Raw genomic sequence first — 26574 nt, 5'->3', positions numbered from 1 at the left:
TTCTTTCTTTCTTTCTTTCTTGCTTGCTTGCTTGCTTGCTTGCTTGCTTGCTTTTTGGTTTTTAGAGACAGGATTTTCTGTGTAGCCCTGGTTGTCTTCCAACTCATTCTGTAGACCAGGTTGGCCTCAAACTCAGAGATCCACCTGCTTCTTCCCGAGTGCTGAGATTAAAGGTATGCACCACCCCTGCCCAGCTCATGTAATCATTTTCTTAAGTTTAATATAAAACTAAGTGTACAGAGGTACCTAATAAATAATTGTTGGATTAAGAATAGCTGATCTAAATAATATTGTCAAAGTTTTAACATAAAATACCAAATGAAAAACTATGGAAATTAAAAAGAGGATAGCTCATTAATTTCATACATATACACAACTCTTGTTTGCTAAATATAATAAGTATGATTTATTTTTATAATTCAGATTTTAGAATTATTGTTTTTAATTTGGTTGATTCAACAAAGCATACTAAGAAAAACAACTCCAGGATTCAGCATTAGTCCTGATGATAAGGAGTTTATGATAGCAAAGTTGGCTGGCCCACTTAAAAACATGTATATACTTCTAAGTTCTTTATTGTCTCTCAGTCACAGAGTTTGACTCCAACTACACTTACCCACAAGCCTCAAGAGGAAATTACAAAGCAGCAGCAAAATGACATGGCAGAATCTGTTTTTAACCAGTTCAATAAAGTCATAAACAGCTTATAATTTTTCTAATTTACATAAATATACTGCCACTTTGAACATCTTAAAATTCATCTATAAAATAATCACATTTTTTTCTAATTTTATAATAACAACTTGTCAGGTCCAAGTTCTGGCAGTTAGATAAAAGCAGCATTCCTCAGCATTTGTGAAGCCTGCTCGGTTCTATCAAAAGAGCCATTCCCGTATCATGGGAGAAAGGACAAATGGCTATCTGTGATATCAATTAGCATACCAAAGCACATGCGGGCCTCCAGCCCCTCTCTGAGTCACAAGCAACTGTTCATGCTGGCATCCTGGCTCTTCTCACCCCACCCCTTACCCTAAACTGCCTCAGCTTATGTGCTTCTATCTCTCCCTGCCCTAGCTTCTCACTTCTCCTCATAACCCTGCTGTTTTAAAAGGCTATGCTCCCTTTCTTTTGTCTCGCTCTGTTAGTCTCCACCTCTGGTTCACCCAGTCTTTTCTCTCCATTCAAGGCCAGATACAGAAGCTGGTCACATTTCTCAACTACTTTGTCTCTGCTCTGTACTCTTCCAGATGCCTCTGGCTGTTCTTTTCCTCATATCTACAATAAAAACCCTCCCTTCCCTTCAAGCATACCTTGGAGCGGTCATATCATTGGTATTCACAACTGAATTTCATTTTTCGCCTCATAGGAATTACACATTTGCTACTGTTCTTCCTTTAAATGTGTAAATATTGAGAATATAGCTCAGTGCTTGACTACAATGTGAGGCCCTGAGTTCAATCTCTATTATCACAAATCAAATAACATAAGCTCATTAACACCTAGCTAATACTAAATCACTATTAATTAAAAATTACAGTAACAACATCTAATAAGCCAAAGTATAGAACAAGTATGGGTCATTGTAAAATAAAAAGGTCAAAGTTAAGACTATAGAGATGACTCAGTGGTTAAGAGCACTTGCTGCTCTTCCATAGAACACAAATCTTCTGTAACTCCAACTCCAGCTCACAGTCTTCTGTAATTCCAATTCCAGGGGATAAGACACACCCTTTCTGGCTTTTGACATGCAATAAGCGTGTACATAATGTGTAGACACACATATAAGCAAAACTACTATACATCCAAAATAATAAAATATTAAAAGTAAATCTTTAATAAAATATTTTTGAAGGTCAACATGGCATGCATGTTAGGAAAAGCCTAACAAACTAAACCAAATATGTTCCCATGGCTATATATTGTCAAAAATCTACTTCTAGCTTTCCACTTTTATATTCTGTCACAGTAATTCAGTTTATTCATCTTTCATATAAATGCCCTCTTCAAGTTTTCCTACTTTCTCATGTGGAAAAGGATGGAACTGTTGCCTAATATGAATAGTAAATGCTAAGGGGTAGCACCTGATGCATGAACACAGTCTCTTAGATGTTTATCATCATATTGTCTACTGTCTTAATTGGCTTGCCTCCAGGTGCAGAGCTGTTGATATTTTATGCTGCTGTTATGCATATACAAGGTTAAAGGTTTTATATTACATATTTTCTTTTTAAAATTAGCTCATTTTTTCTAGAGCTCTATTTATTAGCCTATTCTTTCATATGTTCCCTAAATCATAAAGCCTTCAAAAAATCAATGCATTTACTTCTTTACTTGAACACTTGAACACTTTTCTATTTCTTCTCTGAGTCAGCATCATATATAGCCCAGGCTAACCTCAAAACTTACTTAGCCAAGGATGACCTTAAATTGATCATCTATCCTACCTTCTCCTGGGAATTACAGGCATCTCATCATGAAGAAAGAGTCCAGTTTTTGAGTAAACTTACCTCTTCTCGCCTCTCCTCTGCAGGAGTTTTAAGTTCTCGTGCTGTATCGTCTTTGGGATCAAAAAGATAGATGTAATCTGAAGAATAACTGACAAGAATCTCCTGGCCATCTTCGCTGTAACACAGAGATGTTACTCTGCAGGATTTATTACTAAGATGAGAAGGGATAAAGCGAGCAACCATTCCAGTAGTTCCTCGACCTGCATAATTCCCTAAATAACAGAAATTTATTCAAAATTAGTACTGTTATAAATAAAAACATTCTAAAAACTCTTAGCTTGAATTATGAGCTACATGAAATAATGTAGCAATATAGACCAAATTATCACTTTCTGAATCTATAAGAAGCTTCCTTTTTAATAGTCAAGAATTTATAGCAAACAAAAAAAGAATGCTATAAAGACAGCATATGTTCCAGTTCTGTTGCTATGACAACACCAAAAGCAACTTGAGAAAAGGTTTAACTTGGCTTATCCTCCCAATCACAGTCTATCACTGAGGGAAATCAGGGCAGGAACTCAAGCAGGATCAAAGGCAAGAACCATAGGAGAAAGCTGCACATTGGCTTGCTGCCCTGGCTTGCTCGGGTACCTTTTTTCTACAGTCCAGGCCCACAAAAAGCCTACATCAATTAGCAATTTAGAAAATGGGGATAGCCATCTAGGGATACCCACAGGCCAATCTAACTAAGACAATTCCTCATCTGAGATTCCCTCTTCCCAGGTATGACAAACTGAAACACACAGCATATTTAAACACAAAGAAGAAGAAGGAAGAAGGAAGAAGGAAGAAGGAAGAAGAAGAAGAAGAAGAAGAAGAAGAAGAAGAAGAAGAAGAAGAAGAAGAAGAAGAAGAAGAAGAAGATCACCTTATCATTCAGAATTCCATATTACATGACTTGCTGAAATAACATTTACTAATAATTGATTTCTATACTAAGTCATCTACAAACTTTTCATTCAAATTAAGATCATTTCTATACTAGGAAACCTGACACTTGGAAGAATATGTTGAATACAATTCTAATTGTTTATTAGCTATTTATTTTAGAAACCATTGTCTTTTTGAACAAATGACATTACCTCAATCCTTTAAAATAAATAACTTCATTAATATAACTTATAAGTGCCAGGATATCAAAATCATTCACATAGAAATCTTTGCATTCACATAGAACTCAAAATATTAATAGGTTTGTGGTGCAATATAAAATCAACACAAAGTTAGGCTAAGGATGAAAATACATGTGATATAAGAAAACCACTTCCTATGACAGAGCCTTTTTTTTGACAGAGCCTTTTTTGCCATTAAAAAAAATTTGAGATTTTTTTTATGGTATTGGTATTCTGTTCACATGTATGTCTATGAAGAATGTGTGTGCAATGCCCATGGAGGCTGGAACAGGGCACTGGAACTGGAATTACAAATGGTTGCTAACCACTTTGTAGATGCTGGGAATCAAACCCGGTAGGTCCTTTGGACTGCTTAGCCATCTCTCCAACCTTGTTGCATTGTGGAGAACATATTGTTGAAGATTTTAAACACTGATTCTATTGAAAGTACCGTGGTTTCTTCCTAGTCTAGTAATACTCTATATAACTGAATCAATCATCTGAGAATATCTAAATTAAAAATATAAATAACTACTATAACTAAGGTAAGCCAAATAATGCACAGTGGCTCGTGATACACGTATCCTACACTAAAAGGTCTCAAGAAGAGGATTATGAATTTAAGGAGAATTTAGTTTTTAAAAAAATTTCTGATGACTCTTCTGTCTTCCAAGAAAAAGAAAAAGGCCTTGCTGAATGAGCACCACTGTTTGAACTCTGACTGTTAAACAGGACTTTATAATCATGTTGAAGGTAATAGGCTATTATTTTGTTGCAGCTTTGGATGGTCTTTCTCTTCCAGGTTCCTCTATCAGGTATGGTTTGTGTAGGACTTGACACAGCCTTCACCACTCTCTGGACCCTTTACTAAAGGCTTCCTAAACAGTCTGCATGGTGCAGAGAGCTGGCTCCCAGACACTACAACAAGGAAGTCCAGGGTGTCTGAGCACACCAGTGATTCCTGCCACCTCCGGGGAGCCTTGATAGCCATCTAGTCCATTTCTCTCAAAGTTAGCAGGGCCTTGGTAACCTAAGAAAACAGCAGCTCAGAGGAACTTTTAGGACCTCTCCCAGAAGGGCCATGATTGCTCTTTCCTTCCAAGATACAGCTGTAGCTGACAGATGAACTTAGTGCTAGAAACAGCTGTAGCTCTGAAAAGTCGCACCCCACATGGGTGATGACGCACAGAAGCCGCTTCACTGGTGTCTCCAGCACCCCCACTTAAGATGTAATTACGGAGAAAGGCAGCAGAGACTACAAGTACTGCTCCTCACAGACGCGCCACCTGCAGAACCCAAGACGCCACAGGGGTCCAGTGCCTATGATCCCAAACTGGGAAGGAAAGAGAGGAGAATCAAGTTCAAGGCTGACCTCAACTATACAACCAAATCACAAGGTTTCAAAATTCCAAGGACTAGAGATGTAGCTAGACCACAAAGTCTAGTTTATAATCCCAATTTTAAAAACTCTGGTAGTCTTCAGTACAATTTAGTATGAGAGGAGAGAGTTCAATTTGTCCGGGAATGCTAAATTCTAAGGATCCCTAAAGCTGTGTACTTCTGCACGGTAGAGTCACATTCTGCTAAAAATGTAAATTGTTTCTGTTGAGAATAATAATGAAGCCTATATTTTCATATTATCACACTGTTTCACCCAAAATGTGCATATTCAAATTGACAGGACTCTTCATCACAGTTCAAAAGAGAAAATCTCTCAGAAGGCAAAAGCCTGAGGACGAGGAGGAATGATGTGAAATGCTATTTTGAATGTAATACTGCTATTGCACTCAGAACCCACAAATGGCTATGGTTACCTGCACAAGATAAGCCCACTGACAGTCTAAACTGATGGGAGAGGGGCAAACGAGGTCCCACCTCCAACTGAAGAGCTACTGGGAGTTAATGAGGCTAGAAAAGGGGAGTAATTTTTCTTCAGAGATGTAGCCACTGGTAAGTTGTCCATGTCCAGTAAATAAGTCACATGTACGCACATGCAAGCAACTCTATTAAACTCAACAGGCATTGAGGGAAAGTAACATGAATGTAGGAGGGACAGGGTTGGACTAGAAGGATTACAGGGAGAGGGAGGAGGATAAAACAGAAGAATGGAGGAGGAATATGATCAAAATATAGTATATAAATATGTAAAATTGTCAAAGAATTGAGTTCGAGACCAGCCTGGTCTACAGAGCTAGTTCCAGGACAGGCTCCAAAGCCATAGAGAAACCCTGTCTCGAAAAACCAAAAAAAAAAAAAAAAAAAAAAAAAATTGTCAAAGAATTAAAGTTGATTCAAACAAACAGAGGGGCTGGAAAGATAGCTCATTGATTAAGAGCCCTGACTGCTCTTTCAAAAGACCTGGGTTCAATTCCCAGCACCCATATGGGAGTTCACAACTATCTGTAACTCCAAGATCTGACACCCTCACACAGACATATATGCAGGCAAAACACTAAATAAATAAAAGTAAATAATTTATTTTTTTTTAAAAAAAGAACAGAAAAGCTGTCATCTGGTATTCCCACACATTTGATAGTCTAAGTTGGTTATTACCGACACTGGTGGTTTCTGCCCAAGTACTTTATTTTCCATAACATAACATGTGGCCATATATTTGATATATGTACATGTATACATATACATGCGTGACCTTTTTAATTGAACTTAGGTATATTATATGTAGCATATTTTATATCTTCTTAGCTTGGAATATTTCGAATATTGTTGCAGTACTGAATTTAAGTCTGATTTTGTAACTGTACTGGCAGCAAAGGAGATAGTCTAAAGAGAGATATCTGTATCTTTCTCTGTGGCTTTATGACTATTAAATGGGTCTCAGAGAATTAAAATTTCCCCAGGACTATCATGTTGGAGGCAGGAAAGGCTAAAGCCATAACGACAGCTAGAAAATGAATATGACTTCCAGGAAGAGATTTCACACAGTTCTGCCTAAATTGTACACCTCTACTTCTGGCTCTTGTTTCAGCCTTTCCATAAAATTACAATATTGCTACAGAAAAGGCAGAGAGAAAGTAGGAATCTTTCTCTCCGGTAGAAGGATTAATTAATTAAGGAATAAATAAATCTATTTTCCTTTATCAGTATGTCTCCTAATTACTTGCAAGAAGTGGTACATTTATGAATTGAAGTGTTTACTGATACTGCCAAAATTGGCAACAATTATCATGAGGTAAAAGAGAGGCACAAAACAGATGCTCCCTAAGTCTCTAGAAGAACTAATCCTAAAACATCTTGATTTCAGATAGATACCTAAATTCTAGAAATGCAAGAAAAACATTTCCAAATTTCTATTATTTTAAGATACTCGCTTTGAATAATTTATTATGGCAGTCTTGGAAAAGAACAAATCAAGTGTTATATCTTTTTCAGATTTATGTGTTTAAGTGTTTGCTTGAGTGTATGTGTGTGTGTGTGTGTGTGTGTGTATCTAGGTGTAGGTACCTATGGAGGTCAGAAGAATACACATCAGATTCGCTACAGTAGGAGTTACAGTTTGTGAACCATCTGGTGTAATTGGGAGCTGACTAACTTGGGTGCAGGGACCCAAACTCAGGTCCGCTATAAGAGCAGCAAATGCTCTTAACTACTGAAACATCTCCCCAGCTCCTGTTATGATGTTTTAAATTGATAACTGTGAAAACATTACTCCAATAGAGTCTGTTCTTTTTCTCGAGATAAGGCCTCCTGTAGTGCATATTGGCCTCCAACAGGAATGACCCTGAACTTCTGATTCCTGCTTCCAGCTATAGAGTGCTGGAACTACAGCCACTGTGCCTAGTTCCCAACAGAGTGCCCCCACATGGGAAGCTTTACCCCTTCTGAGAAGTGGATGGGGGTGCATTGGGTGCAGGAATGGTGGGGGGAACAGGAAGAAGAGAGAGGGGGAATTGTGGTTGCTATGTTAAATGAAAAACTTTTAAAAAAAAATAATAAAATACCCTTTCTCTTAAAATAATCTATATTTAAGTAACAGTTTATAACAAAATTAAAAACTAAATGAGTATAAAATGTTATAAACATTTCTTTGAACAGTCCCAAATTTTGCCAAATATTTCCTCACCTGTAGCTCTTGTGCCCAGCATTCGCCGGTCATAAATTCGTACTGAGCTATCAGAACAACCCACAGCAAGGTAATAGGGTACTGGGGGACAAATAGCCACAGATGTGGCAGCACGCCGGCAGTTGATTAAAATATCCTATAAAAGACAGGCATGAGACCAGTTACATATAGCTATATAGAAACAGGAATACTCTAAATTTAAATAATTCCCCTCTCATTGTAAGACAATAACCTATTTCAGACATTCTAATTCAGTGAACAAAAACAAAAAAGGAAAAAAATGGTTTCTTTGCAATTTATCTTTCAAGACTATTAGAATTTATTTCTAGCATATTTAGCCACAATATTATTCCTATCATACACATTTACCAATTTCATAATTTGAAGATCTTGTTAGGAATTATTCTGTCATCACTGGATTTTCTTTATACTTTCTGACTACACACATAATAAGCTTTATAAAGGAAATAACTCTTCTACTTCTTAGCCCTTGTATTATTATGAGGATGTTGCTTAGAAAAGGACACCTGTACCCTCCTAAAGTGTGGATTAATCTATGGTTTAAAAACATTTGAAATAATGAGTACAGTACTAACCATTTACTAAGAAATACATATAGCATATGTTCTCAAAGAACCTTATACATGTACGTAAAATATGTATATAACGTGCAACCTAGGACAGAATGAGGGGACTCCATGGAGGGAGGTCAGGATCATTGCTCTTGCCCACAAAAGCCAACATGAGCTTGCCTGCCAGAATAGGGAAAGGCAAAGCAATTACATCAAGGTAAGGGCAAGTACCAAAGTGATAGGCTTTCTGCTACCTCTTCAAGCAGGCAAACTCAAGGATTATGCTGCATAAAGCAAAAAAAAAAAAAAAACAACAACAACAAACGAGGAGAAGTAACCAAGGAACTTCATGGCTTCCCTCTTGCCCTTCACCTAAGTACCTGAAGCCCCTCACTAGTCAACTCTCTTGCCCTTCTCACCTGAATGCCTAAAACTAGTCCTGGCCTAGTCCTGTTTTTTCCAGTAGTGCTCACGGGTCTCACCACTAATAGTGCTTCCTGCCCTGACTCTGCAGAGTGTTTCAGATAGTCTACCTGCCCTCCATCCTCCAGGCCACTACTCAGGGAGAGGAGGTTATCTCTCCCTGGTGGTTTTTATTCCTGAGGGGTACAGTGTTAAAAATAGTTTTTTAATGATTTGGGAAAATGTATATAAAAATGTGTGTATAGGGAGATATCATATATACACATTTTTCCTCAATACTAAGTTCAAACACAGGGCTTTTGGCATGCTAGCTACTAATCAGCTACATCCCTGATCCCTAAACACCCAATATTTAAAATGTATTCACCTTTCAATATGTGTATGTGTTTATATATGTTATATAACATAAAACAGATCAAAATTTTGTGTTTAAAATATCTGTTTGTATGCCAGTCAGTGCGGCACATGTCTCTAATCCCAGCACTTGGGAGGCAGAGGAAGATGGCTCTCAAGCGTTTGAGGCCAGCCTGGTCTATAGAATGAGTTCCAGGATAACCACGGCTACACAGAGAAACCTGTCTTGAAAAAAAATTTTTTTTCTACTTTTTATTTTCTGCTTCATCAATTTCAAATATATAATTTTTTTGTGGTTATTCTGGTTTAGTTAGTAATTATTCAACTTGAATAATAATGATTCTTGGTTTTGTTTTGTTTTTTGCTGCTATAAAAATAAAGTGAACAATATTTCATTAACACTTCAATGATTCAGTAAAGATCTACTGTATTCTTCATAGTGTATGACAGATAAAACTCTTGGGAGAAGCTGTCTAAGGCCAAAAAATATTTTTTCAGGCTTTTTTGTTTGTGTGTTTGCTCATTTTTGTTGTATTTTTTTTTTTTTTGAGACAGGGTTTCTCTGTGTATCCCTGGCTGTCCTAGAACTTGCTCTGTGAACCAAGTTAGTCTCAAACTTGCAGAGACATGCCTGCTTCTGCCTCCCAAGTGCTGTGATCAAAGGCATGGGCTGCCGCCACCCAGCTCAGGCCTTTTATAAGTTTTAAATATTAATTCATAAAATACTAATAGGAAAACAAATCTTGAAATGTTAGATAAATTTGACTATCTCTTTAAAAGCAAACAAAAATTCTTATTTTAAAATATGGAGGGAAAGATACTACGGTTTCATAGACTTTTAACCACTGCTGTTTTGGTAAGTCAAACTGTCTACTTGTCAAACTGTCTACTTAGTAAATGAGATGAACTCTCCAGGTTTTTATAAAACTAGACAAATTGTCACATATTGTGTGTGTGTGTGTATGTATGTGTGTGTATTTGTGGGTGGGGGTGTAGGTGTGTTCATGCATGTACATGAGTGTGTATGGGTACAGAAATCAGAGGTCAATGTCAGGGGTCATCCTCAATTGCTCTATACCTTATGCTTTGAGACAGTCTCTCACAAACCCTGAAGCTCACCACTTCAATTAGGGTGGCTGACCACTAAGCTCCAGTAATCTGTCCATAGGGTTACAGATGCACACTGCCATGCCAGCTTTTACCTGGGTTCTTGGGTTTAAAACTCAGGTCCTTTACAGAGTCATCTCTCTATCCGCTATAAAAATATATCTAAATGGACAACCGAAATAGAACTTTCTCAACCTCGTTAATACTGAAAGAATTTTGTGACTGAAAATTTTAGCAAAATAAAATTATCACCAAAGGTATTACTGAATCATAATGAAATTTTCTAAATCACTTGTTATAAAACTTGGATTCTTACATCTTTGCAGTCTTCTTTTGTGCAACTAGTTTTGATGCGTGTGTCAAACCACCTAACAGTTCCATCTTCACCACAGGACAGAAAGGTGTAAGGGTCATTTGGTACAGTCATAATCTGAAGATGAAACAAAAGAAACACTACTAAACAACTAAACAGGCAGCTTAGAAACATACTGCTACTGTGTGATACATCCGTGAAGGTGAACACAGCAAAACTATCCATGTATGTCATTATCTATGATTTATCCAAAGCATGATTTAAAACAGAGAATACACAGACATATAGCAGCCTTGGAAAATGATTTCTTTGATTATATTAATAAAACTTCATATAAGATTTTCCAAAATTATAAGCTTTGAGCAACTTAACTTTGGAAGTATGTTTAAATTAAGGATGCTTGAAGTGGAAAGATTATGCGAAATTATCCATATGGAGCCAAAATAATTATAAAAATCATTATGAGTCAAAGAGGGAGACAAAAACCTGTCAGAAAAGACCACAAGATAATGGAAAAATTCAAGTAAACAAACACAAAAAACATTTTGAAGAATTGGCTTAAAAGATGGAGGAAGGAACCCTGATTCAGAGCAGTATAAAGGTTATTGAAAGCCGGGCGGTGGTGGCGCACGCCTTTAATCCCTGCACTCGGGAGGCAGAGGCAGGTGAATCTCTGTGAGTTCGAGTCCAGCCTGGTCTACAAGAGCTAGTTCCAGGACAGGCTCCAAAGCCACAGAGAAACCCTGTCTCAAAAAACCAAAAAAAAAAAAAAAAAAAAAAGAGTAGAAAAGGTAAATTCATAAGGTTCACAGACCCATAAACACTTGAATTTGAGCCTAGAAAGATTCATTTTAGTTGACTTTTAGAATTATTAGATTTTAAAAAAATGTATTGCTTAAAGTCATATGTATAGATATATTTATTGTATCTGTTCCTCTAAAACTTTTAGTATTGATATTTCTTTGCTTTTATTGAACAAGTTGATAAACAACACAAAATAATAAGACTTATACATCACAGAAGGCAATTATAAAAAGCACACTCACCACAAATGAAGGGAATGCATATTTCAAGAAAGATATGACTTTTGACTTATTTCATATTTGTGAGAAATATGATTACTACATCACCTCAATGAGTTAGAAGTGCTGAATTATTTAATTATGAAGTCATTTTATCAGTAAAACATATTTGCAACTTGTTGCTGACTCAGCTCTGATGACTTCATTCAATAAAAGGGTAATTTTTCACTTAGTACACTACTGTCTATAAACCAAATTGCAGAGCACATATTTCCCAAAGTATTGTTTATATAATTGATTTAATTCCTTCATCCAATTAGTTCACTAGTTTAGAAAAACAAGTTTCACTCAGGTAATTACAATATGCATCATTAGAACATTTATAAGTGATGCCCTGTGACAAAGACTAGACCAGAGTTCAAAGCAAATTAGGAAATCTGTGTCCAGTCTAGCTGTTGACCTAGTAATAGATTTAGTGACCATCCATAAAAATACCATCCAGTGTCTCAGCTGACTTCTCGTAGCTGGAAGATGTAGGACTCTCAGTTACTTCTCCAGCACCATGTCTGCTTGTACACCACCATGTTCCCTGCCATGATGATAATGAACTGAACCTCTGAAGTATGAGTAAGCTATCACAATTAATGTTTTCCTTTATAAGAGTTGCCATGATCATGATGTCTCTTTACAGCAACAGAACCCCTAAGACAGAAGAAGTTGGAACCAGGAGTGGGGTACTAGTACTTTGATAAGCCTGATCATGTTTTTGTTTGGAGTAATATTGACTTTGGTACTTTGGGTTAGGAAAGCAGCGAAATGCTTTAAGCACGGCTTAATGGGCCATACTAGTAGAACATTAAAGACAGAGTTGCAAAGAGTTATTTGTGGGGTGCTGGCTCACAAGGTTACAGAGGAAAAGAATATTAATACATGGCCTAGAGATCATTCTTGTGATACTGAGGTGAAGAATGTGACTGCTTTTTGCCCTTTTCCAAAGAATCCGCTTAGGTTAAAGTAAGAAATTTTGTATTACTTCCGTTGCCAGAAGAAATCTCAAAACAGCCTAGTACAGACTCTGCCATGTGGTTATTAGTGGTAACTCTAATGAAGATTTATAAAACAAAGGAGCAAACTGAGCAGGGTACATTACAAAATATATAAATTGAGAAAAGGGGCCCCAGGACACAGACAGAGCTAAATTCTGTGCTAAAAGAAATCAATGGAATAAGATGAATAAAAGGAGTGGTGGCCTCAGGGCAAGATCACAACCAGCTAAATTTCCAACTCAAAGAACTAAAGAAAAGTTTAAAGCTGGGAGTGGTGGTGCATACCTTTAATCCCAGCACTCCTGCGGCAGAGGCTGGTGGACCTCTGAGTTGAGGCCAGCCTGGTCCACAGTACAAATTCAAGGACAGTCAAGCTTTAAGCAGTGAAGGACAGAAAGCTAGTGAGGATGTAATTGAATGAGGGGGGCATGATCCAGTTCCAGGAAGCAGCAGAGTTTGGCAGCTTCAGCCACATGGTTCTGGCTTTAAAGTTATGGATAAAAGAAACAGGTTATGGAATTTGCCTTCACGCCAAAGGAAAACTGCTGAGGCCAGGATGTGTCAGGATGTGCCTGAGTGTAGGCCTAGTAGAGAGGTCATTGCGAAAAGCTGTGAAGTTGAAGCCTGGATTGCCTTGGAGAACCCAAGATGTTAGAGATGACAGAGTCTTAGCATACCTGTAGAGGAGAGCTGCTAACAGGGAGTGGAAACATCCCAAGAGAAAGAAGTGTGTGATAGACAACAAAGCTGAATGGAGTTGAAGATTTGAAAAGCTTTTGATGTCAGACATGGAGATGTAGAGTTTGGAGTCTGCCCAGCTGGTTTTCAGTCTTGCTTTGGTCCAGTATTTCCTCTCTATGCTCTCTGCCCTATGTTTTGGAATGGTAATGTATATCCTGTGCCATTACATGTTGGAAGTATGTGATCTGCTTTTGATTTTGATTTTACAGGTAATTACAATTAAGAGGTTGCAAGAATATCAGAAGAGACTTTGAATTCTAGACTTTTAAAGATTGTTGAGACTGTGATAGACTATGGGTACTTTTGAAGTTGGACTGAATGCATTTTGCATTATGATATTTTTAAAAGCTTATGGGGGCCAGGGAGTGGAATGTGGTAGCTTGAATGTAATTATCCCACATAAGCTCATAAGGAGTGACACTTTTAGGAAGTGTGGCTTTGTTGGAGTGTGGTCTGGCCTTCTTATATCTCAGGTGACTTCCTGTTGGCTGGAAGATGTAGGACTCGCAGTTACTTGGATCTAACACCATGTCTGCCTGCACACCGCCATGCTGCCCACCATGATAATGGACTGAACGTTTGAACTAAGTAAGCCATCCCGATTAATGTTTTCCTTTATAAAAGTTGCCGTGGTCATGGTGTTGTCACACAGCAACAGAAACCCTAACCAATAAATGCACAAAGGGAATAAGGGCTAGCACCTGTTTAAGGCATGATTGTTTAAGCAACTGCAAATTCATCTTACAATACTAATAGTTGATTCTTACTTTTATAACTTTATCCACAAAATTTATGAAGATAAACTTTCAGAAGGCTTTGGTGAAATACAACCTGCCGACAATTTCTATACTTAGCAGTGTAGATGCATGTGTAAACAAATGCACAGATACATCTCTACATTTACACAGAAGCATGCATTTACACATGCAATCACAACACTGTACCTCATAAGTAGTTCCATAATGGCACGTAAATTGGCATTGTCTGTTTGTTTCCACATCTTGCTCGATATTAGTATAGAATATGACTCCATCTCCAGAGCAAGACACAATCTGCTTATCATCTGTGCACGGCAAAAACTTTGCACTAAATATATTTGCTCGATGCCCAGAACGGATTGTTGTCAAAACCTGGAACATACAAAGAAATGTAGTTCATAGCAGGTGTTTTCCTAGTGAGACACATTCATGTTTAATATAATCGCAACTAGTAATAAATTCTCATTGACATCCTCAACAAAAAATTAGTGTTTGGTTCCAAACTATAAAATTACAGAATCTCACATATTTTCTTTTGTTCTGAGATAAGAAAATTATCACCAATTTGAGTAATTTCCTGAAAAGCAACTTCAGTTACACTTCTTATTTAAATCACTTATCTCTCTCACTCAAAAATTCTTGGTAACTAAGAAAGAACCATTTGGATTGACTTTTGAAACAGTATGTACTAGATAATTGATTTGTTTTCTTTCAAGACAAAGAATTAAAATGACTGAAAAACAAATTAATAAAATGATAAGATAAGCATATAGCAGAAGTTCCAATGTTTAATTCCTTACTGTGACAGAAATAAAGGTTAATACTAGTACTTAATATTTGCAATATACATTGCAAATCAAGTACTGATTCCTCTATAGGATTTTAAAATTGGGAGTAAAAATAACCAAAAACAAACAAACAAACAAACACAAAATCCTGAACAAGACAGTCCAAAGATAAACAGACGATGGAAAAAAAATGTTCAATTTTATTCATAAAGGAAACTGAAATTGTACTGAGATACCAATTCTTGTTCAGCAGATTGGAAACAATTTAGAAGCTTGACAACAGCCTCTCTAAGCAGGCCTGCGGGTGTGCTAAATGACAGCAAAGCACAAGAGTTCATCAAGAACTCACAAAACTACTTATGTGTCAACCCCACACTCAGGAAAGTTAATTTCTAAGAACTTATCCTGAAGCTATACCTCTAGTAACACTGAGTTATTACTTACATGAGTAAAAAAGACTAGCTTAATGAATTGTTACATCCATCTCCACAACAGAGAATAAGGTGAGCAGAAATATGTGTTGTGCCTTAAAAAACAGGAGGAAAAGGGAGAAACTATGTGATAATGTAGCCATAAAGTTGGCTTGCTGATGTCTCATGGAGCAAATATTCAGTACTGCAAGCACCACAAAGAACAACACAACACAGTACCAATGTAAACCTCTGCAATCTCAGCTCCTGGGCGACAGAGGCAGAATTGGGAGCTCAATCTCTAGGCTAGACTACAGAGCCAGTTCCAGGCCAGCCTGTGCTACACAGCAAGCCTCTGTCTCAACACGCAAAATAACAACAAACCCCAGTATCAGTGGTAGATTATAATATACTGAATTAAAAATACAAATCTGTAAATTCACAAATTGCTTTAAAGGCTTTAAGGACAAAAAAAAAATTAGAGGCAGAAAAAAAATCACTACAGTCTAGATCTTGAACATACTGGCCCTGGGGGGTATTAAAAGCCCATTTATTTAAAGGACTGGTCTCCAGGGTAGAAATACTTAGGAGGAAGTAGAAGATCCGGGAGATCACAGGAGTATACAACTGAAAAGGCATTGTAGGATCCTAGTGTTGATTCTCTTCCTCTTTACTTCCTGCCAATGAGGCCAGTGGCTAGACTATCACAAAATCCTGCTGTGATATGCTACCCAATCATAAACCCAAAACAACAGAGCCAATGAGCCATGAGCTGAAACCTCCAAAGCCACAGGCCAAAATAAACCCTTCCTCCTTTAAGGTTAATCATCTTAATCATTTTGTTAGTGATAAATGCAGAAAGCAAGGGCTGGAGTCAAGTAGAATAGACCACACCTTTAGTTTAGTCAGCTGGCACACTGAAGCAGGAGGATTATGTGAATTTGGGAATAGCCTGGGCTGCACAGTGTTTCAAAGGTAGGGCAAGGTCCTTAAAAAATAAAAGGGAGGGGTGAAGGTGCTTGCTACTCAAGCAGAGGACTCAGGTTTGGTTCCCAGCACTCAGATGGCAGCTAACAACCAGCAGTAACTACAGTTCCAAGGTATCTGGTGCTCTCTCTGACCTCCTCACACACCTAGCATGCACAGAGCGCACATATATACATGCAGGTAAAACACTAATACACATAAAATAAAAATAAATATTTTTAAAAGGAATGGGGGCTGAAGAAATGGTTCAGAGATTTAAGAACACTTATTGCTCTTCCAGAAATTAGAGTGCAATTCCCTATACCCACATTACAGTCCATAACTCTTTAACTCCAAGTTTCAGGGGATCCAAGGCTATTTTTTTGGCCTTGGAAGCACCAGGAACACACGTGGTACAAACATATATACGTATACAAAATATCCATATACATAAAAGAATTTTTTAAAACAAAGAAAGATTAAAGAAAATAGAACATAAGGCTACAGCAATGTCTCAGGGTTAAAGTCACAGAAGTCTGAGGACCAGAACTTGGATTCCCCAGAAACCATGTGAATGCCAAGTGTGCAAACAGACCATCTGTAATTTCAGCCTTGGAAGGCAGAGCCAGGGAACCACAGAACAAGCAGGCTAGCTAGCTAGCCATAACCTCTGCTATGGTTTGACTGAGAGATCCTGCCCCGATGTTAAAAGGAGTCATCGAAGATGGTTCTTCCTAACACCAACATTGGACCCCTACATATACATATGTATGCCCCCACACATGTGCACCTATATACATAGAAAAACATGTATATACAAATATGCACACCAATACTACACACAAAAAAATGAAAAAGGAAGAAAAAATATAACATAACTTAAAAGTTCATAATATTTTAGGAGTCAAAAGAAAGAAACTGGTAGTATTTACATTCATGAGGACTATATGATAAAGTTACTTTTATTTTTTATTTGTTTGGCTTTCAATACAGGGTTTCTCTGTGTATCCCTAGCTGTCCCGGAATTCACTCTGTAGACTAGGCTGGCCTAGGACTCACAGAGCTCTGCCTGTCTCTGCCTCCCTAGTACTAGGATTAAAGGTGTGCACCACCACCGCCTGGCTGATAAACTTACTTTTAGCTGAGAGTGGTGGGGCACACCTTTATCTCCACATGAGGGAAGAAGAGGTAGGTAGAGCTCTTTGCGTTCTAAACCAGCCTTGTCTACATAGCAATTTACAGGGCAGTTAGCGCTATACAGTGAGATTCTACCTAAAAACAATACAAAGCAACAAAACAAAAAAACTATTGTTTTTAAAAAGTTTTACCCTGAGGGCTAGAGAGATGGCTCAGAAGTTAAGAACACTCCTTGTGGTACCCATGCTCAGTTCCCAGAACCCACCTGGCAGTTCACAACCATCTTTAACTCCAGTTCCAGGGAATCCAACACCTTCTAACCTCTATGGACACCAAGTATGCAATAGAAGCACACACATATACATACACAGATACAGGCCAAACATTAATATACATAAAATAAAATAATCTAAAAAAATTAAGCTTTATCTTTTAATATAAAATTAATGGTGTAACTAAATATATTAGAGTACTATCATTATCATCTACAAAAATTTAATTAAAAATTCCTTTAATATTTCTGATATTTCTTCTAAATACTTAAAATTAAAATACTTGAGATGTTCCTAAGTTGTGAAATACAAAATGTTATGATATATAAGTTTAAACAAGGCTTTCCTAAGAGATTCAGACCCCAACTCTGTAATCCAATTTAAATGATGTATGCTATTAATTCTGTTGTGAATATTTGACCTTTGAAGTGCTCTGAAACATGAAAAAAGTTTGTAATTTGGAGAGTTTCACAAATAGTAAAAACTGAAATATTATGTGACCCCCACGGGAAGCAGAGTTATTGCTGGTTTAGAAGCAGTCTTTTTTTACTGATCTATTGGGAGCTCTCCAAGGCCAACTGGACTGGGACTGAATAAGCATGGGTTGAAACTGGACTCTCTGAACAAGGCGGACAATGAAGGCTGATGAGAAGCCAAGGACAATGGCACTAGGTTTCGATCCTAATACATGAACTGGCTTTGTGGGAGCGTAGCCTGTTTGGATGCTCACCTTCCTGGACCTAGATAGAAGTGGGAGGACCTTGGTCTTCCTGTAGAGCAGGGAATTTGAACTGCTCTTCAGTATCGAGAGGGAGGGGGAATGGACTAGGGGGAGGAGAAGTGGAGTGGGGATAGGGGGAGGGGAGCGGGGGGAGGGGGCAATATGTGGGAGGAGGGGGAGGGAAATGGGAAACGGGGAGCAGTTGGAAATTTTAAGTAAAAAAGAATAAAAAAAAAGATTTATTTATTTGATGTATATGGTGCTCTGTCTGCATGTACACCTGCATGCTGAAAGAGAGCATCAAATCCCATTATAGACGGCTGTGAGCCACCACGTGGTTGCTGGGAATTGACCTCTGGAAGAGCTGCCAGTGTTCTTAACTGCTGAGCCATCTCTCCAGGCCCTAGAGGAAGTCTTGATACTGTAACCCAGATTAGGCATGAACTTAAAATCCTTCTGCCTCTACCTCCTGGCTGCTAGGATTAAAGGTCTGTGCCAGCAAAAAGTTATTTCCAATATGCTACAAAATTCTCCTATTCAAACACCTTACTGTTAATGAAAAGAAAAAAATATGATGACTTCTTTTGTTCAAGTTCTATTACTGAACTATCATTTGCCTATTATAACCACTTGGATTAAAGTGAAGGATATTTAAGTTTTCTCGAGTCTAAAGCACATTGAAAACTTAAATATTCCAGCAGGGCATAGTGGTGCATATCTTTAATCCCAACATTCAGCAGGCAGAGGATCTCTGTGAATTTGAGGCCAGCCTGGTCTACAAAGTGAATTCCAGGCCAGACAGAGCTAAATGAAAGACCCTGTCTCAAACACACACACACACACACACACAAAAAAAAAAAAAAAAAAAAAAAAACAGAAAAATCTTAAATATTCCAAAGAAAACTGCAGTACCTACATGTAACGATGTCTAAATTACACAATTAACTTTAATAAAGAGGATATTCTAATACAAATGCCTATCCTGTGGTTAGAATATCCACATCCCTAGCTTCTTTTTTATCATTAAATTACACATATTTAACCACTTCACCTTTCTGCTGTATGGATTACTAATTACAAGTTTAGTGTCATCAGATCCAGATAAAATATATTCTCCAGTGTCATTCCAACAGATTGTATTAACCTAAAGAGAAAACAAAAAAGAAACATAAGCAAATTAGATATAAAAAGAAGTAAACCACCTTTCACTTACCTGTGTTACAAAATTTACAGCACTAATAGTACTGTCTGTGAAGCAAAGTTTACAGACTAAATAACTGGACTTCAGTTCTTGATTCACACACAAGAGTCCTGGACACCACGGCTACATCCTACAAGGGCAAGAAACTGCAAAAATCAACCACTGTTCTTAGATAATCCACAAAAACTATTGTCTATGACCAAAGACACCAGGCATTCCTGACTTGAGAAGAGAAATAGAAACCTCTGCAGAAAACCATGTGTAGGTAGGAAAACTTGAATTACAATATGCTGAAGACGTTAATAAAGTAGACAATACATAAGAATGGGTGATCTAAAGCAGACAGGGGATTCTTAAAAAAGAACAGTAAAGTAATACTAGAGATCAACGAAAGTTTAAAAGAAATGAAGAATGACTTTGATAGGCTAGTTAGAATCTCTGACCTTAATGATATATAGAAGGAGAAAACTGAGGAGAACAAGTCCTGAAAAGAGGCCACACAAGGCTGGTTAACTGATCAGAATTAAGTGATGAGAAGAGGCTGGAATGCTCCAGGTCCCAAGTCTGATTGCAATTTATCTTGAGCTAGCTTTAGCTCACTTTATAGCCATTCCTTGGCCACCTGTGTCTGACCTAGCATCCTATGACGGTCAGGTGAACCCTTCTAAAATGTGTAAACTTAGCAGACCATTAGCTTTTGTCAACGCAAAAGCTAAGACTTCTCAGGTAACACCTGAGAGAGAGAGCTTTCCCCACTTTGCTGAGCCTACCTACCTAATACTTCCGTTATTGTATTTTTTTAAAGTATCTTGACTTACAAATATCTTTATTCTGTTACCATAAAAATTTTCAGAAACAGTTACTGCATTGAACATGAAATTTAGGGCCACCCACCATCATTCATATCTGGCTCCAAAATAAACTCTCTCTTTGAGGTGAGAACTGTGTTTCTTACATCAAAATAACTGAGCATTTTTCAAACTAAAGAAAATCAAAGATAAAGAAAACAATCCTGAAAGAATCCAGAAGAGGTGCATCATCCATAGAGGTTAAGATAAAAATGTCACCTGACTTCTCAGGAAGTATGTAAACAAATCAGTGTAGAATGATATAAAGTGCTGAGAGAAAATAAAACATTCACAAAGAATTCTGAACTCCATAAAATCACCCTTTCAAAATTAAAGACTAAATAAAGACAGTCTCCAACAAACAAAACTTGAGAATATTTGTTTCTGAGAGAACTACCTTGCAAGAAACATTAAGAACTTTTTTTTAAGAGAAAGGGAAAATGACAGGTCAGAAAATTTGGATCTACATAAAGAAAATAATATAGCTGGAAAGAAGGATTAGCATTAAAAGCATTTGCTACTCTTCCAGAAGACCCAGCTCCAGGGAGATTCAGTGCCTCTGATCTCCAAGGAAGAAGAAATCACTATAGGTCACACAGCAAGATTTAGGCAAGCCAGCGCTACCTATCAAGAATCTGTCCATAAATAAATAAATAATCAACAGCAAATATGCACCTATACTTTTACTCCATTTATTCCACTTCTAGGTACCTACAAAAAAGAGTAAAAACAAACAAAAACCATACACAAATGCTTCATGGTAATTCTGTAGTCTCTAGTTAGAAATAATGTCCACCAGCAAGTTAATAGTCAAATTACAGTGCACCCATGTCATGAGCACAATAACAAATAACCACTGACATCTTCAAAATGAATGAATCTCAAGATAATTATTCCAAGCAATTCTAAGTAAAGAAGCATCAAAAAGAATGCAAGGCCAGAGACACAGTGTTCAGTGTTAAAGCACTGAGATAGCACACACGGGACTTTGAGCTTGATCCGTGCCATAAAGGGACAGGGCAAAATGATTCTACTTACTAAAATTCTAGAAAATACAAATGACACCACAGTTAAAACTGATAATCCACTATCAGAAGATTAGCCTGAAAATATAAATGAATTTACAGTGATTAAAAAAGAGAGAGACTGACGGGGTTGGAGAGATGGCTCAGAGGTTAAGAGCGCTGGCTGCTCTTCCAGAGGTCCTGAGTTCAATTCCCAGAAATCTTATCATGGCTCACAACCACCTATAATGAAATCTGGTGCCCTCTTCTGGCAAGCAGGCAGAACACTGTACACACATTAAATAAATAAACCTTTTAAAAAAAGAGAGACTGACTAGGGTTAATTATGGTAATGAGAAATGAGAGGATGAATTGATCTTAGTAGGTGATTGATAAGTTGATTTGATGACTTCAATAAATACATATATTTAAACTTAACAAAGTACAGTTGTTTATGGTCCCCTGAAGGTGTCCAATATCACCTTAATAAGTACAGTCAACTTTTAGGACAAGTTAATGCATAAAAACAGATCAAAGTGGCATTATTATCAACTATACAAATGCTTGAATGCATGAGTGAATAGCCTATACAATTACTGAATGAACATAATAATGTACAACTTAGAATTTTATGCACACCCAAATCATAAATCAGGTGTGAAGGCAAAGAAAAAAAAAGGTTTTGAGTTGTGATAAAGTTTATTTTTAAAAAAATGCCTGAGAACATAGCAAAACCTAAAAGAAAGTTAAAGATGGGAAAATACAGATGATATCAAATCTATGTGCAACTAATATTTGGAAATCTTTCTTTGGGAAAGATAAAAGATTTGATCTTTGGCTCCTAAAGGGTATAAAACCTGGCATATAACAGTCTTTAGCCCTCTTCAGTGAACAATTCCTAAGGGTTCTAAGAATTCCTGGATATTTATTCATTTAGTATCTTCCTAAAGAAAATCTTTGAAGAGGTTTTCTCAGTCCAAATGTGCCAAGGCAGAGGGGCAAGTATATTGACTATGAATACATATGTTTAGACAATTATAATGCTATATAATAAATAAAATGAAAAAACTAGCATAAAGATACTGATTAAAGATGGCATGCTATCTAATTAGTGATCAGGGAAAGCTTTTCTGTTAAACACTTCAAAGAGAGCCAAATGAAAATAAGTAAGCATCACAGAAACATGGGAGAGACTTCTATTTTATAAGACATAAAATATAAGGCAGATGCCCAGGTGTGGGGGAATACAAACAGTAATTTAAAACATTGTTTTAAAGAAGTAGACCAGTCAGCTAAGAAGACCCAAAAGAGCCGGGCGGTGGTGGCGCAGGCCTTTAATCCCAGCACTCGGGAGGCAGAGGTAGGCAGATCTCTGTGAATTTGAGGTCAGCCTGGTCTACAAGAGCTAGTTCCAGGACAGGAACCAAAAGCTACGGAGAAACCCTGTCTCGAAAAATCAAAAAGAAGACCCAAAAGAAGTGAGTCAATGAGGTGGAAAGAAAATAAAGAGAATACGGTATTAGCAGAAAAGCATTTCAACAGTGAGGAGAATTCTAATGACAGCTAAAGTAAGCACAGGCTCTGGAGAGAAGAGTCATAATAATTTTCATGGAAGCAACTTTAGTAAAGTGAATGAAATGGACCCCTCATAAGGAAAAAACTCACCTGGGCTTCAGACACAACAAACCGAAACCTTGCAAACATTTTTCTAAATTCAAAAACAAGTTTTCAGGGCAGAAGTATGTTCAAAATATACTGTATGAAATTTTCAAAAATATTTTTTTCAAATATACTTATGTTTTTTTTAATTTGTGTCTGTGCATGTGTGTGTGTGTGCATGAGTGTGTGTGTATGTGTGTTTGAGATAAGGCCTCAATGTAGCTCAGGCTAACAACCCTGAACACACTACATAGTTGAAGATGACCTTGAATTCCTGAATCTCTGGCCTTCTTCTCATGTGTACTAGGATTACATATAAGCACCCAGCACATTTTAATGCTTTAATTAAAAAAACTATCCATCCACAAGCTCCCCCACATTCCCTACTTTCTTCCTTTCCTTCTTTTTTTCTGAGACACCATCTCACTATAAAGCCCTGGCTGGTCTAGAACTCATTACGTGAGCCAGGCTGGCCTTGAACTCATGAGATTCACCTGCCTCGGCTTCCTCGGAACAAGGATTAGAACTGTGTGTGACCATACCTTACTTATTTCCCCCTTTTCCTTGTTTTTCAAGACAGAGTTTCTTTGTGTATCCCTAGATGTCCTAGAACTCACTTTGTAGACCAGGCTGTCCTCAAATTTACAGATCCACCTGCCTCTGCCTCCCTAGTGCTGGGATTAAAGGCGTGCGCCACCACTGCCTGCTACTTTCCTATTTTTAAAAGTCAGTTATAATCCATACTAGGAGGATCAGGACATTTCATCAGACATTTAAACACATTACTAAAGCCATTTATAGTTAAGAATTAACCATTACTTACACAGCCATCATGCACATTTAAGGTTGCTTCAAGTTTTAATCTTTGGATAAATTCTCTTCTTCCTGTTTAAAGGGAAAGAATTTAATAAATCATACAATCTCCACTGAAATTAAGAGTCTACAACCTGCCACAACATGAGTCAGTCTCTAATTTCAGTTCTACCTATATTCTCTATTCTCTATAAAGTGAATGATATTAGACAAATTAACCCTCTGAAGTCTATTTCCTCATGAATATAACTAACTTACAAAAGACAACACGGTATCTAAACCACAGGAAATACTTATTTCTCCATCTCTTAATTTAACAAATAGTACTCACTGTTCCAGATAATGTTCTAAAAGCTAGGGCTACAGTATTCCCTTGGGCAAGGGTAAAGATAGTAAAAACTGTATCAGTTATGAACAAATTAGTAGGAAAATAAAGAAGGGCAAAGGGGATTAAAGAAAATTGGTGGTAGGGTGAAATTTTCCATGTTAAACAGAGTGGCAAACAGTAATAATAAGATGCAACAATTTTTAAAAAGATTTATGTGTTTTTATTTTAGGTGCACAAGAATTTTACCTTTAAGTATGTATGTACACTGTGTAAAAATCCAAGTCCTTTGCAAGAACAAGAACTCTAACTGCTAAGCCATCTCTCTAGCACACCATTATTTTAAACAAATATATAGTAGAAAATAATATAACTAAATCAGCCTGAATGCCCATTAAGAGCAAAATAGTTTAATGTTGCAAAAATAGGTTAAGTTCCTTTTCTGAAAAACGCGAAATGAACTTTTACCAAAGATAAACCAGAAAGCATGTTTACTTGCAATGGAAGCTGAATTTATAACAAAAAGCTGCAATTAACTAAATAATCAGGCTGATGAGTTATCAAAATTATACTAGGTTCTACATTCTGTCATGAAGGGCAATCTTCTGTGTCATACTTTCTCTTTATTCAAAGAAAAGGTCCACAAGTTAATCGTTTTGACCTCCTTCATATTTTTAAGTGCTAAGCCACCTCTCCAGCCCCTCAAGTCTCTCTCTCTCTTTGGTTTTTCAGACTTGTGTAACCATCTTGGCTGTTCTGAAACTCGGTAGATCTGCCTATGTCTGTTGCCCAAGTGCTTGGATTGAAGATTTAAAAAAATCTCTTTAAAGATGGCTAGTGGATATTTTTAAGATATGCTGCTTGCAGACTCGGCGGATGCAGAACAGTTCAAGCATGAAACAGTGAAGCCCACACTGAGAGCAGATGGCCCCACTACAATTAAATCAAGTAGGTTTTTTGGGGCCTGGCTTGCAGAGTGGTAGGCCTTTTATTGGCGATGTCCACAGGTGAACAGGGAGCCTGGTCCTGTCCCTGAAAACCCTCCAGAATGGGGAGAGTGTGCTTGCCCCATGGCGCGACACAGGAAACAGAGCAGGGGCATTCCCCGGCCCCCTTGACACCCCCCCTTTAGTCTGTGAGGGCTGGTACCCTCTGCTGGGGCTGCTCCTCCTCTACTGCGACCTCTCTCTCCCTGACCCATCCCAGCTTGCACCCAGGGGCCTCCTTCACTCCCCCTCCCTTCCGCGGGGACACGGGATCACCCAGTTTAGCCTGTTTGGGCACTGAGTCAGGAGCTCGGGGCAGAGGGCAGCAGGAGTTTCTCTGTTTTGGTGACTGGCCTGCAGAGGGGTAGGCCTTTTGTTGGCGAGGTCCCTGGCGAACGGAGAGCCTGGTCCTGGTCCTGAAGACCCTTCTGAGTGGTGAGAGGGATCTTGGCCTGCAGCGGGAGCCAGGAAAAGGATCGAGGGCATTTTAAGTGGGGCCCCTGACCAGCAGGGAAACCTGATCCTGTTTTAAAAGACCCATTAGATAGCATCAATAGGAGGAGATGGGCAGATGCCAAGACAAGAATTCACCCAACAATCTAAAAAACAACATGAAAACACCAGAACCCAATGATCTTACAACACAAGGACTTGAACACCCTAACACAGAAGAAGAGGAAAAAATTGACTTTATAAAAGCAATAGAGTCCCTTAAACAACATGTAAAAAACACCCTCATAGAAATGGATGAGAAGTATAACAAAAAGTTTGAAGAAATGAGTAAATACGTAAATGATACCCTGGGAAACCAAGAAAAAACGATCAAACAGGTAATGGAAACAGTTCAAGAATTGAAAACTGAAATGGAAGCAAGGAAGAAAACACAAACTGAGGACCAGCTGGATATGGAAAATCTAGGTCAACGAGCAGAGACTACAGAAACAAGCATAATCAATAGAATACAAGAGATAGAAGAAAGAATCTCAGATTCTGAGGACACCGTAGAGAAAATAAACACACTGATCAAAGAAAACAGCAAAGCCAACAAATTCTCATCACAAAACATTCAGGAAATATGGGACACAATAAAAAGACCAAACCTAAGAATAATAGGGATAGAAGAAGGAGAAGAGTCACAGCTCAAAGGCCCAGAAAATATTTTTAACAAAATTATGGAAGAAAACTTTCCCAACATAAAGAAAGATATTCCTTTGAATAGTCAAGAAGCATACAGAACACCAAACAGACTGATTCAAAAAAAAACATACCCTCGCCATATAATAATCAAAACACAAAATATACAGATTAAAGAAAGAATATTAAGAGCTGCAAAGGAAAAAGGCCAAGTAACTTATAAAGGTAAACCGATCAATATGTAGCCACAAATCCAGCCCTACAGAAAGTAATA

The 26574-nt window shown here is 37.6% G+C and overlaps 1 protein-coding gene across 4 annotated transcripts in view; it reads right to left on the bottom strand.

Annotated features, from left to right (window-relative positions):
• The window catches only part of Dcaf6 (DDB1 and CUL4 associated factor 6), a 117225-nt gene that overhangs the window by 65821 nt on the left and 24830 nt on the right, over nucleotides 1-26574 (bottom strand). For all 4 annotated transcript variants that reach the window (XM_057769844.1, XM_057769845.1, XM_057769846.1 and 1 more), the window contains exons 2-7: nucleotides 23866-23927; nucleotides 19382-19474; nucleotides 14223-14408; nucleotides 10473-10586; nucleotides 7701-7836; nucleotides 2508-2719 (exon numbers count right to left, since the gene is read on the bottom strand). In XM_057769844.1, the coding sequence (XP_057625827.1) occupies nucleotides 2508-2719; nucleotides 7701-7836; nucleotides 10473-10586; nucleotides 14223-14408; nucleotides 19382-19474; nucleotides 23866-23927 (803 nt within the window). The remainder of the gene's footprint in view (nucleotides 1-2507; nucleotides 2720-7700; nucleotides 7837-10472; nucleotides 10587-14222; nucleotides 14409-19381; nucleotides 19475-23865; nucleotides 23928-26574) is intronic.

Source organism: Chionomys nivalis, chromosome 5 (genome assembly GCF_950005125.1).
Source record: "Chionomys nivalis chromosome 5, mChiNiv1.1, whole genome shotgun sequence".
Lineage (NCBI taxonomy): Eukaryota > Metazoa > Chordata > Mammalia > Rodentia > Cricetidae > Chionomys > Chionomys nivalis.
Note: the sequence above shows the minus strand (reverse complement) of the source record. Positions and strands in the feature narration are given on the sequence as shown.